The sequence below is a fragment of the Podarcis pityusensis genome (assembly GCF_964106645.2).
Source record: "Podarcis pityusensis genome assembly, chromosome: 12".
Classification (NCBI taxonomy): domain Eukaryota; kingdom Metazoa; phylum Chordata; class Lepidosauria; order Squamata; family Lacertidae; genus Podarcis; species Podarcis pityusensis.
Window position 1 is genome coordinate 539,494 of NC_138037.1, and position 11,918 is coordinate 551,411.

Consider the following 11,918-nt stretch of genomic DNA (forward strand, 5'->3'; position numbering starts at 1 on the left):
AGTGTCTTGCTCCGCTGAGCAACCTGTCCACTGAATTCTGCACCTGCTGAAGTTTCCGAACCGTCTTCAGAGGCAGCCCTACGTAGAATGCATTGCAGTAATCTAACCTTGAGGATACCAGAGCATAGAGAACAGTGGTTAGGCTCTCCCTGTCCAGATAGGGGCATAGCTGGGCCACCAGCCGAAGGTGATGGAAGGCACTCTGGGCCACTGAGGAGCCACTGAAGCTGAGCCTGGGATCATGGCCACAGAGGGAGAAGCGGGTGGAGGAGGGGCAGAGGGGGTTTTCTGGAGGAACAGCAGAGCCAGCTCTGGGTGCGAGAGGATGACGAGGAGGGCAATCTCCTGTGTGGCCTTCTATGCGCCTCTCCCGGCTGCGCAAGGGCTCAGTTCCCCCCCCCTTCTCTTCCTCCCTCCCAGGGAAGAACGACATCTTTGGGGAGCCCCTCAACCTGTACGCCCGGCCCGGCAAGTCCAACGCAGACGTGCGCGCCCTGACCTACTGCGACCTGCACAAGATTCACCGCGAGGACCTCCTGGAGGTGCTGGACATGTACCCCGAGTTCTCTGACCACTTCTGGTCCAACCTAGAGATCACCTTCAACCTGCGCGACGTGAGTTGTCGCCTCTGGGAGACCCGAGGGGGGTGGGCTTCTGTGGCCGGCCAGCTCAGGGCCAGAAAGGTGGGGGTCCTGGGAGACACCCCCCCGGTACGCTTCTCACGGCCACCCCTTCTCTTCCAGACCAACATGATTCCGGGGTCGCCCAGCAGCGACGAGATGAACGGCGGCTTCAACCGCCTGCGGCGCCGCAAGCTCTCCTTCCGCCGCCGCACCGAGAAAGGTAAGTAGGTGGGGGTTGGATTGGATGACCTCAAGGGGTCTCCCAACACCCGCTGTGCTCCCTTTCCCATGGGTGCTCCTGTAGCGGCTACTTCTGGGTCTCTCAGCTGGGAGGAGCTTTCTCCCCCTCCTCATTTAAACCCCACAACGACCCTGCGAGGTAGGCGAGGCTGAGAGGAGGCTGCGACTGGCCCCCAGGTAGGTGGATCTGAACCCTGGCCTTCCCCAGGTCCTGGTGCCTAACACTCTAACCACTGCACTGCACTGCCACTCACTGGATCTGGCCGGCCAATATCCTTTTCTCCTTCTCCGCACAGATGAGGAGATTCCGGGGGAAGGCAAAGGCCAGCCCAAAGTGCTGGACGTCGGCCAGAACTGCCAAGCTCCGGGGGCTCCCCGCAGACCCCCCAAATGGGACCCCTGCCTCAGCAGCTCCGTGGCGTCCAGCCCGCCCTCCAGTGACGAGGAGGAGACCCCCGTCCCCGTCTCCAGCGCCCCAGAGCTGTCGCCTTTCCACCCCACGGACCTTGCCGGCCAGCCCCCCTCCCCTGCAGCCGCGGACCCCAAACGCAGCGACGTCTGCAATCCACTCTCAGGTAGGACAGGGTCAGAGCCGGAGCCGCGTGATCTTGCGCCCCTGGCAGAACGGTCCAGATTGCGCCCCTTCCTCCAACCCCCCCATTCAGTTCACCCTCTTTTAAAAACCTTTTCTTATGAGGCAATAATCAATATTTATATTTATGGACATATTTTTAGCTGATTTTGCACACACACACACCCCATCGCCTGCACCCCTGGCGGGGGCCCACCTCACCACCCCCATCTACAGCCCTGGACAGGATGAAGCCAGGGGGGCAGGGCAAGTCCTGTTGCCACAACCCCCAAATTAGCAGCCTAGAGGTTGTGATTCCCACCTGCCTTCTCCTAGTCTGAGATGGTCAAAGCAGCTGGCTTGTTTCCCTGGCAGAGCCCCTCCCCCCCAACTTCCTAATCCCAGGAACTCGTGAGACCAATGCAGCCCACATTTCCCAGGCAGTTTCCGTATGAGTTACTCTGAGTGTAAAGAGGTGCTCCCTGAATCTCTCCCAGATCCCTGAGGAGGGTGCTGGTCTCTCACAGCTCTGGTCCTAAATTCCCAGTAGCATTGATACAGGTGTCCTAAAACCCTGAGGCTGGCAATCCCACACACCTCATGGATTTTATTCGGTAGGAGAGGAAATTCAAAGTACCGTATTTTTCGCTCCATAAGACGCACCTAGTTTTTAGAGGAGGAAAAGAAGGAAAAAAATATTCTGAAAGAAACAATGGATGTATGATTTTTGTGGTTCATGCTGTGGCCACAGACCTGTGATCTGATGGTGAATTTGGGGTGACCCAATGCAAACATCCTGAGGGTCCATGTGGATCCATGCTTTGTAACCACATTTTTGCGCCATTGCGGCCCCAGGCAACAGTGGGTGCGTGATTTTCTTGGTACAGGCTTTAGCCATGGACATGCTATGTGATCTGATGGTGAATTTGGGGTGACCCAATGCAAAAATCCTTAGGATCCATGGGCTTTTACCTCCCCACTCCTAGGGTCCCTTATCTCTCTTCTGATCCCACCGATCAGCTGCTTCCTTTCAACACTCCCTTCCCTCTTGTTTGCCTTAGTGTCTTTTCCTTAGCTGGAGCAGTTTTTTGCTCCTCCTTTTCTTCTAATTTCTCTCCTTATTGCTTTAGTCTTCCTGTCTCCTCTCTTTGCAAGTTTGCTGTCCTTACCTCCCCCCTCCCAGGCAGCCTCCTTTATCTCTAGCATCCCTTATCTCTCTCCTGATCAGCGGCTTTGTTTCAACACCCCCCTTCCTCTTTCAAAAAAAAAAAAAGAGCATGATCTGCTTTTTGCCCCTGGGCAATTCGGCTCCAGGGACCACACATTCGCTCCATAAGATGCACAGACATTTCCCCTTACTTTTTAGGAAGAAAAAAGTGCATCTTATGGAGTGAAAAAATACAAAAATACGGTATTGGTTTTGCAGAGCTAAAAATATACCACCCTTCACAGCATTTAAACTGGAAGTAAGGAACTAAGGCTGTGTAATCTTAGCCAGAGCTAGACATAGACATAAATAAGGCATGAAAAATATAATGTTTACTTACCTGAAAGTCTTGCACAGGATTCAGCAGAGAGCAATAAGTTACTAAAAATACATGGTTGAGATAAAAGATGGTGCCTGTGCTTGGGAGATCAGACCTTGCATCTGATCCCAGGCTACATGACGACAAATAGAGTGTTCTTCAGGCGGAAGTACAAAAGGTTAAGAGCCCTTGTCTTTTCCCTGCCTGTGCAAACAAAGGATGTCACTTCACAGAACGCCCTCTAGGAATTAAAGGACTCTCTGGGTCTTAACCCCTTCATGTGCCTGTTTAGCAAACATAATTGTCAATTATTTTTCCAGTATAAACCCAATTACACAAATTAGTTCCAAATTAATGCACAATTAATGCACAAGCGCCGAAAACTGGAAGTAACCTGTTCTGGTACTTCCGGGTTCTGTGCGGTGTGCAACCTGAAATCACACAACCCGAAGCGTCTGTAACCTGAGGTATGACTCTACAGAGGAAAAGCCGGAAGAAGGTCAAAGCAGAACACAAAATAATACCAGAGCACCGCAACTCTCAAACCAAACTGTAAAATTTCTGGCTGGAGATGTTAGTTGCCAAACCTGACGACTAGACATCTCCACTTCCTTGCAAACAGCCGGTTGCCTGGCGCCAAATGCGCCCGGCGCCCGGCTAGTTTTGAACGCTGTTGGTGGCCCCCCTGCCTGGGATTCTTCCGATGACTCTTTGGGATCCTTCCAGTCCCGCCACTCTCTGGCTTCTCTCCCTCCTCCTCTCCGCAGGGGCCTTTTCAGGCGTGTCCAATATCTTCAGCTTCTGGGGAGAGAGCCGTGGGCACCAGTACCAAGAGCTGCCCCGCTGCCCCGCCCCTGCCCACACCGCCCTCAACATCCCGCTGGGCAGCAGCGTCCCCCTCGGCCGGAGGCAGCGCTGCGAGCTGGAGGCTCGCCTGGACCTGCTCCAGAAGCAGCTCAACAGGTATTGGAGGGGGGGCAGGGGGGGCACCCATCAGGGCTCCCTCGGGGGAGGGGCAGAGGTTTCCCCCTGCCACTGTGGGCAGCTCCCAACAGATTAAAAACAGAAGAAAACATCAAACATTAAAAGCTTCCCTAACAGGGCTGCCTTCAGATGTCTTCTAAAAGTCATATAGTCGTTAATCTCCTTGACATCTGGTGGGAGGGAGTTCCACAGGGAGGGCGCCACCACCAAGAAGGCCCTCTGCCTGGTTCCCTGTAACCTCACATCTCGCAGGGAGGAAACCGCCAGGAGGCCTTCAGAGCTGGACCTCAGTGTCCGGGCTGAACAATGGGGATGGAGACGCTCCTTCAGGTCTACTGGGCTGAGGCCATTTAGGGCTTTCAAGTTCAGCACCAACACTTTGAATTGTGCTCAGAAACTTCTTGGGAGCCAATATAGGTCTTTCAGGACCGGTGTTATGTGGCGTCCGCAACCGCTTCCAGTCACCAGAACCTGGTGTGCCTTAAAAATAGAAGAGCAAAGAGCTTGAAGACGGGGGGGCACGTAGCAGCACCCATAAAGGAGGTGATGATGATGATGAATGAGGAAGTAGGAGAGATTGGGGAGATGGAGATCCAAGAGGCTGGGTTCTATAGCCTCTCTCTGTAAAGTTTGAAATAAAAAAGGACAGTAAGAAACTTTTCCTTGTCTTTATACTTTCCTGGGCAACCAGCTGGGAGCCGCTGACAGCTGTGGTTCCAGCCCTGCGAAGGGGTTAGACTAGATGTCCCTTGGGGGTCCCTTCCAACTCTACAGTTCTGTGTTTCTCTTCTCCCTCCAGGCTGGAGAGCCGCCTCACTGCGGACGTGTCGGCCATCCTGCAGCTTCTCCAGCGCCAGGCTGTGCTGGTGCCTCCTGCCTACAGCGCTGTCTCCTCTCCGCTGCCTCCAGTGGCCCCGGGCCCCGGGCCGGCCCCAGGGGAGCCCCCCCTGCCCATCAGCCCCACCCGGCCTCAGGCGCTCCACACCCCAGCTCAGGTGAGGGGAGGGAGGCAGCCAGGCAGGCAAAAGACTGGTATTTGCAGCCTGACCAGCTCCAGGGATTTGGGCAAGGCTGGAGCAAGCAGAGGCATGTCTGCCTCCAACGCTGGTCAGGGAGGAGGGGAGATGATGTCACGCAAAGCCCTCTCTACCAGTTGCCTTTCTATGGTCTCAGGCTCTGCCTAAGCCATACAGCTCAAATGACTTAGGACTCAGCTAGTCAAAAAAGTGTTTTTAATGCGTTATACATGCAACACCAGATGGCGCTGTAGAGCACAAAACCTTTCTATGCAATTTCACATAGCTTTTTTTTTTCCTTTTGTTATAACTGTAGCCTTATTAGACTCTACCGATTGGTGGGCTCTGCATTGCTCCTGGACGGGAGGAAGGAAGTCAAATGACACCGAGGGTTGCTTCAGAGAAAGAGTTCTTTATTCCTGCTCTCCGGAGCAGCAGAAAGGCACTTGTGTGGTCAGTCCACAGCAAGTCCAAAGAAATGAGAGATTTCATGCAGTATATATATCCTCCAGGCACCCTCTCCCCCTTCCCCAGGAATCCAACCACGTCAGCTTATACACGCAGGTTGACATCACAGATGTTCCTGCTCCGGTACTTTTAACCATAAAAGGGTGTTCCTTCCTGTACTCTTGACCATATAAGGGTATTTCTGTTCCTATGCTCTTATCTTGGAGAAAGAGGTCACCAACTCCAAGAACACACTCTGGCGCTGTTCCTGGACTAGGTCTGTGCGTCAGAGTGTGGTAAGGTAAGACTCAGACATGTCATCCCTATTCCACTGGAACAGCCAAGGTCACCCTTTGCCGTGACTGATAAAGGAGAGAGCTTTGTTTATACAGCTGTCTTCTTGTTATGCATTTGCTCAACAGCTCGAGTTAATGCATTTTATAAATGTTCTTTTGAGAAAGAAGAAAAAGGGGGGTTTTGAGTCAGTTTCAAACTAACTGCGCTGAAACCCATTCCTTCATAACAATTAGTTATTTATAGCGGGGTTTTCCTGTGTGTAGATCCAGCCGAAGCCGCTTCTCGTGGGAACTAGCAAGAAGATGCATTACTTAGGTTAGGCTTCTAATCTCCCACAGGGGAACAAGATGCTGGACTAGGCGGGATCCTGGTCGGATCCAGCAGGCTCTCCTCACGTTCTGAAGTGGATTCCCCAGGAATTTGCAGTGCAGCTGTTGGCTCCAAAAAGACACCAAAATATGTTGGGGGGGGGATTTTAGGATAAACTATGGTTAGAAAAAAGTGAATGGAGATAAAAATTGAATTAAGTGCAGGATGATCACATCTTATGTGGGACTTTGGTTCCAGGGGTCTTGTGTATGTGCCCCCAACCCCTTGGAGCCCCCCTGACAGCTATTGGGGGAGGGGGAGAGAGGATCCTCCTACCCCCAGGGGTCCCTCCTCCTCCTCCTCTTCCTCCTGGACTGACTCTGTCTCCTCTTTTTCTCTCCCCCCCCCCTTCAGGTTTCCCATTTCCCAGGACCCTGCGTGGACTCAGCCCAGCCCCGGGACGTGGTGCTGCTGGTGGACCCGCTGCCCCCCGCCCCCCCTCGGCGCCTTTCGCTTCCAGGGCAGCTGCCCGCCCCCCCTCGGCCGCCGGCCCCTCCGGACCTCTCCGCGGACTTGCACAGACACTGCTCGGACCCCGGCAGTTAATGGACTTTGCAGAGGCGGCCCCAGCGGAGGGCCTTTTTGGGAGTTGGAAGCGGCCCCCCACCCGTCACGGTCTGAGAGGGGGGCGCACCATGAGCCTCAAGGATGGTGGTGATTGGCTGCCCAGGGGGCGTGGCCAGAGGAGGGGCAGCCCCCCCACCCACTGTGATGTTAGCTGGCCTAACAGGGGTGGGCCAGTCGCCGTGGTGACCGCCAGGCGATTGGCTGGTGCGGACGGCGGCGAGCGGACTGGTTGCTTGCAGGAGTAGCGGTTGTAATAATGACTCATAACAACTATTATTAATAATACTGATAAGGGTTAGAATCCCCTCCCTTGTGATCCCCAAACATATCAGACCAGCAGGACATGCAGAGCCACCCGTGGGTCCAAGGAGGGGTCGGGGGGGAAGCGGGGGGGCACCCAAGGGGTCCAGGGAGAAGGTGGGGCTGCATTGGGGGGCCAGGAGAGGGAGGCTCCCCCTGTTTGGCCCAGGTGGGTCCTTCTGGGGTCTCTCTTAGCTTAGAAGCACAGAACAGGAGGGTCATCTAATAATAATAATAATAAAATTTTATTTATATCCCGCCCTCCCCAGCCAAAGCCGGGCTCAGAGCGGCTAACAACAATAAAAGTAACACAGCATTCTAAAATCAATTCATTTTAAAATCAATTCAAAATCAAATTAATGGCAACCATTGGGCTAGAGTTCTGTGAGGATTACAGGAGAGAGAGGGTCAGGCTGTGCCTTGGCCAAAGGCCAGGTGGAACAGCTCTGTCTTGCAGGCCCTGCAGAAAGATGTCAAGTCCTGCAGGGCCCTAGTCTCTTCTGACAGAGCGTTCCACCAGATCGGAGCCACAGCCGAAAAGGCCCTGGCTCTGGTTGAGGCCAGCCTAACCTCCCTGTGGCCCAGGACCTCCAAGATGCTTTTGTTTGAAGACCGTAAGGTCCTCTGTGGGACATACCAGGAGAGGCGGTCCCCTAGGTACGAGGGTCCTAGGCTGCATAGGGCTTTAAAGGTTAAAACCAGCACCTTGAACCTCATCCTGTACCCCACCGGGAGCCAGTGCAGCTAGTATAGCACCAGGTGAATGTGATCTCGCAGCGAGGACCCCATAAGGAGTCTCACTGCAGCATTCTGCACCTGCTGGAGTTTCTGGGTCAGTCTCAAGGGCAGCCCCACGTAGAGCGAGTTACAATAATCCAGTCTGGAGGTGACCGTCCCGTGGATCACAGTGGCAAGATCAGGGCGAGAGAGGTAAGGAGCCAACTGCTAGTCCAACCCCTTGCAATAATGGGGAGGGGGTCTGCCCCACTCCCAGCCCCCATCTGCCTCTGTGGGTGCCCACTCATAGCCATTGACCCTTGGTGTGGGGGAACGACACCTAGAGCCAGCCCTCTGGAGGCGGGGGGGGGCATGAAGCCCCACTTCAGATGCCAGCCCTTCCCATTGACCCCAGTCTCTCCAGTCATCCCGGTGGGTCCATCTTCTGTGGGGGGCGATGGGGAGAAGTGCCACAGCAGGCAGGTTTTGGGCTGTGGGCTCTCACCAGCCTCTCTCCCAGTGCAGTGTGGGGCTGCAGGGGGGCCCACAGAGCTAGGAAGGAGATGAGGTGGGGGGGCAGGAGAGAGGGAGAGGCTGGGGGAGGACCTGGAAGAGAAAGTGACCCCCCCACCTGACAGGTGTCAAAGGAAAGTGAGTAGTCCTCCCCCCATAGGCTCCCCACCAGAGGTGAGATCCCCACAGGAGAAGCTTAAGCTGTGGGGCAGCCCCTCTCTAAAGGCAAGTGGGGGCTTGTGCACAGTTCCCAGGTTTGGTTGTCTGAAAGGGCTTCTCCCCGCCCCCGCCCCCCCCCCCGGCTGAATTCCTCTCCCTCCCCCCTGATCTTCCTGTCCTTTCATTTCACTGCATATAGGGAGCAGGGCTGCATCTCATCTGAGTGACCCCTACTTTTCTCTCTGCCCCCCCATAAGATCCACAGCCCCCAGAAATAGGAGTTGGGGCAAGGAGGTTGTGCTGGCTGCATCTCCCGCTTGACTCCAACGAGAGGGGGAAGCATTGGTTAAACTCTTCCCCCACAAACAAGACACTTTCTTCCAAAGAGGGGCAAGGGCGTTTCTTTTTCCATCAGTGGGGGGCCCATTTCCTTGAACGCCACGGGTGCTCCCAAGGGCCTTGCGCCCTCCTGCCCTCCTGGACCCTCCTGTCTACATGCACGTGACACCCCCATCTCCCCCCCCCCACCTGCATGCTGTACTCAGCATTAGGAAACGATGCCCAATAAACTTCAAGTTGGATGCCTGCCCTGCCACGCTTTCTGTGTGTTTGATCCACCTGCATAGGGAGGGGGCAGGGGGGGCTTGGGATTTGGCAGCCTCAAAGAGGAGGCAGCCCTTGCGTTCTGCAAATGGCACTGGGGTTGGGGGGGGGGGGGTAGGACCAGCCATGAAATGCAAACTCCAAGTGCTTCCTTTGAGACCAGATTTGTTTCATGCTAAGCAGGAATGCAAGGGACGCAGGTGGCGCTGGGGGTTAAACCACAGAGCCTAGGGTTTGCTGATCAGAAGGTCTGTGGTAAGCTGTATGCCGGCTCCCCAGGAACGCTAGGAAAGGGTTAAAAGATAATTTGTGGAGGGAGGGGCTAGGGAGGGCTAACAGCCCAATGCTCTGCCCTCCATCCTGGAAAAAGTGACAAATTGGGGTATGTGTGAAAGTTCTGTCCTGGGTCCATTGTTTTTCAACGTCTTTATAAATTATTTGGATGGAGGAATTGAGGAGATGCTCAACAAATTTGCCAAAAAAAGGGTGAATGCTTTTCTCTGCTGCATCAACAGAGGTCTTGTGTGTGGGTCAAGCGAGGTCATAGTCCATCCCTGCCTCTTCTGCCCTGGTCAGAACACGCCTGGAATCCTGTGTCCAGTTCTGGGCACCACAATTTAAGAAGGATGTTGACAAGCTGGAAGGTGGGTGAGGGAGGGCAACCAAGATGATGAAGGGTCTGGAAACTAAGCCTGATGAGGAACGCTTGAAGGAGCTGAGGATGTTTAGGTTGGAAAAGAGGAGACTGAGAGGAGACATGAGAGCCACCTTCCCATATCTCAAGGGCTGCCACATGGCAGATGGAGCAAGCTTGTTTTCTGCTCCAGAGGGTAGGACTCGAACCCATGGCTTCAAGTTACACCTCCTCCCTCGAGGGTTTTTAAGCAGAGGTTGGATTCCTTTCACGCAGATTCCTGCTTTCCAGGGAGTTGGGATAGCAATAAGTAACCAAACAAAACCATGTGTTACAAAGAGAACGCCAGCAACATCTTTGCAACACAATGACCATGTACATACGCAATAGAGAATCTTTATAGAGTTCCTTCAAACCATAAATTCCTTCAAACCAGTAAATTCCTTCAAACGGGGGGTTGGGCTAGATGATCCTTGGGGTCTCTTCCAGCTCTACAATTCCACTCCCACAAAAGGTGTGACAGACGCCCCCTCAGAAGGCTTTGCCTGAAGGGGCCAAGGGCTTTGCACCAAAGTGTGTCACTTGTCACGTATTTGATGGGTTGCATTTATATCTCGCTTTTCCTCCAAGGAGCATACCTAGTTTTCCTCCTCCCCATCTTATCCCACAACAACTCCATGAAAGAGGCAAGGCTGAGGCCTTACTGGCCCCCAAGGCCACCCACTGATCTTCATGGCTGAGCGGGAGGATTTGAACCTTGCCCTCCCAGGTCCTGGCCTGACTCTCCAACCACTACACCCCATAAAATTGCATTTGCCCTTTGGGTGACCATTCGCTTGGTTTGGAGAGGTCTCTTGGGAGCTCCCCACAGACCCTCGTAGTTTTGCACCCCACCCCGAATAGTTTGGCATTGTCAGGAAACCCCCGCCTTAAAAGGGGGTCCCCATATCAGGGGTGAATCGACTCTGAAATAAATGGACCTTCAGCTTCAGGGCTCCAGAAGCAACTTGAGTCCATGTTTCTCAACAATTTGGGATCAGGAAGACCCAGCTGGAGTCACACAACTCAAACCGAGAGTTTGAGAGTCAGTTCAAGCTTCAGGGGCCCCCTACCTACAGCACAGCCTCTCCTGTGCTCCTTAAGGTCCACAAATAACAACAGTTTGGAGGTCCCAAGTCACAAGGTGATTAGGTTGGTCTCAACCAGAGCCAGGGCCTTTTCAGTACTGGCCCCGACTTGGTGGAACGCTCTATCCCAAGAGACTAGGGCCCTGCGAGACAGAGCTGTTCCGCCTGGCCTTTGGTTTGGACTCAGTCTGACCCTTATGTTTCCCTCCCCTTATGGTTTTGATCTATGGGCTACTATTAAAATGAGGCTGAATTTTAAACTGCATTTTAACTTGTATTTTAAATTGGTTCCCCCACACCCCCCATTATGTTTTTACTGTAATTTTATTGGTGTTAGCCGCCCTGAGCCCAGCTCTGGCCGGGGAGGGTGGGGTATAAATAAAATTTATTATTATTATTATTATTATTATTATTATTATTATTATTAAAATGTAGATCAGCCACTGCCCCATAGGGATTATTCTGGGAGATTATTGAGCGCCCCCTGGAGTCTGATGTAGGGACTGCCCAAATGGATTGCAAGACTCTCTTCTGAGAGTTAAAATCCATCGTCTGCTTGGGAAAGACTCTGAGGTGGACTCTTCTGCGAACTTGGCAAACAGGAGAAGGAGGAGACAGGAAAGGGATTTCGCTCCCCCCTTCCAGATGTGTGAAGCTGGTGAAGAAAACCACTGGAGTCACCGTGAGACTTTTAATTAAATAGTTATCAGGATGGATCCAAGAAGTTAAACCGTGGGACTCCCTGCGGCAGGAGACTGGGGGGGGGCTGGATGGCTTTAAAAGGGGGTCAGACCAATTCATGGAGGGCTCTGCTCTGCCCTCCACACTCAGAGGCAGCAACGCTTCTGAACAGCAGTCGCCGGGAGCCACAAGAGGGTGAGGGTCTTGAGTTCGAAACCTGCTAGTGGGCTTCCTATTGACCTGGTTGGCCACTGGGAGAACAAAATGCAGGACCAGATGGGCCACGGGCCTCATCCAGCAGATGCTCTTCTCGTGCTCTTAGTCAACTAGCTATTTTATGACCTTTACATATAACTAAGTGGACATTTGGAGCAGGAAAACTCACTTGAGTCCAGCGCCCAGTGCTCTGGGGAGCCCCACAAGCTGGGCCTGTGGGCATCAGGCCCTCCTCCCTGCTGTGTCCCCAGAGGACAGTGCTCAGTGGTAGACCCTCTCGGCACATGGAGGTTCTACTTAGCTCCTGTGAGTAATAGCTGCTGGCACA

The 11,918-nt window shown here is 53.6% G+C and overlaps 1 protein-coding gene across 1 annotated transcript in view; it reads left to right on the forward strand.

Moving 5' to 3' along the window:
* KCNH2 (potassium voltage-gated channel subfamily H member 2) overlaps nt 1-8,917 on the forward strand; it is an 84,147-nt gene extending 75,230 nt beyond the window's left edge. The window contains exons 10-15 of the mRNA XM_080975401.1: nt 421-614; nt 744-843; nt 1,160-1,438; nt 3,728-3,923; nt 4,744-4,939; nt 6,428-8,917. Of these exons, the coding sequence (XP_080831527.1) occupies nt 421-614; nt 744-843; nt 1,160-1,438; nt 3,728-3,923; nt 4,744-4,939; nt 6,428-6,619 (1,157 nt within the window). The 3' untranslated portion in view covers nt 6,620-8,917. The remainder of the gene's footprint in view (nt 1-420; nt 615-743; nt 844-1,159; nt 1,439-3,727; nt 3,924-4,743; nt 4,940-6,427) is intronic.
* Nucleotides 8,918-11,918: the final 3,001 nt, after the last annotated feature.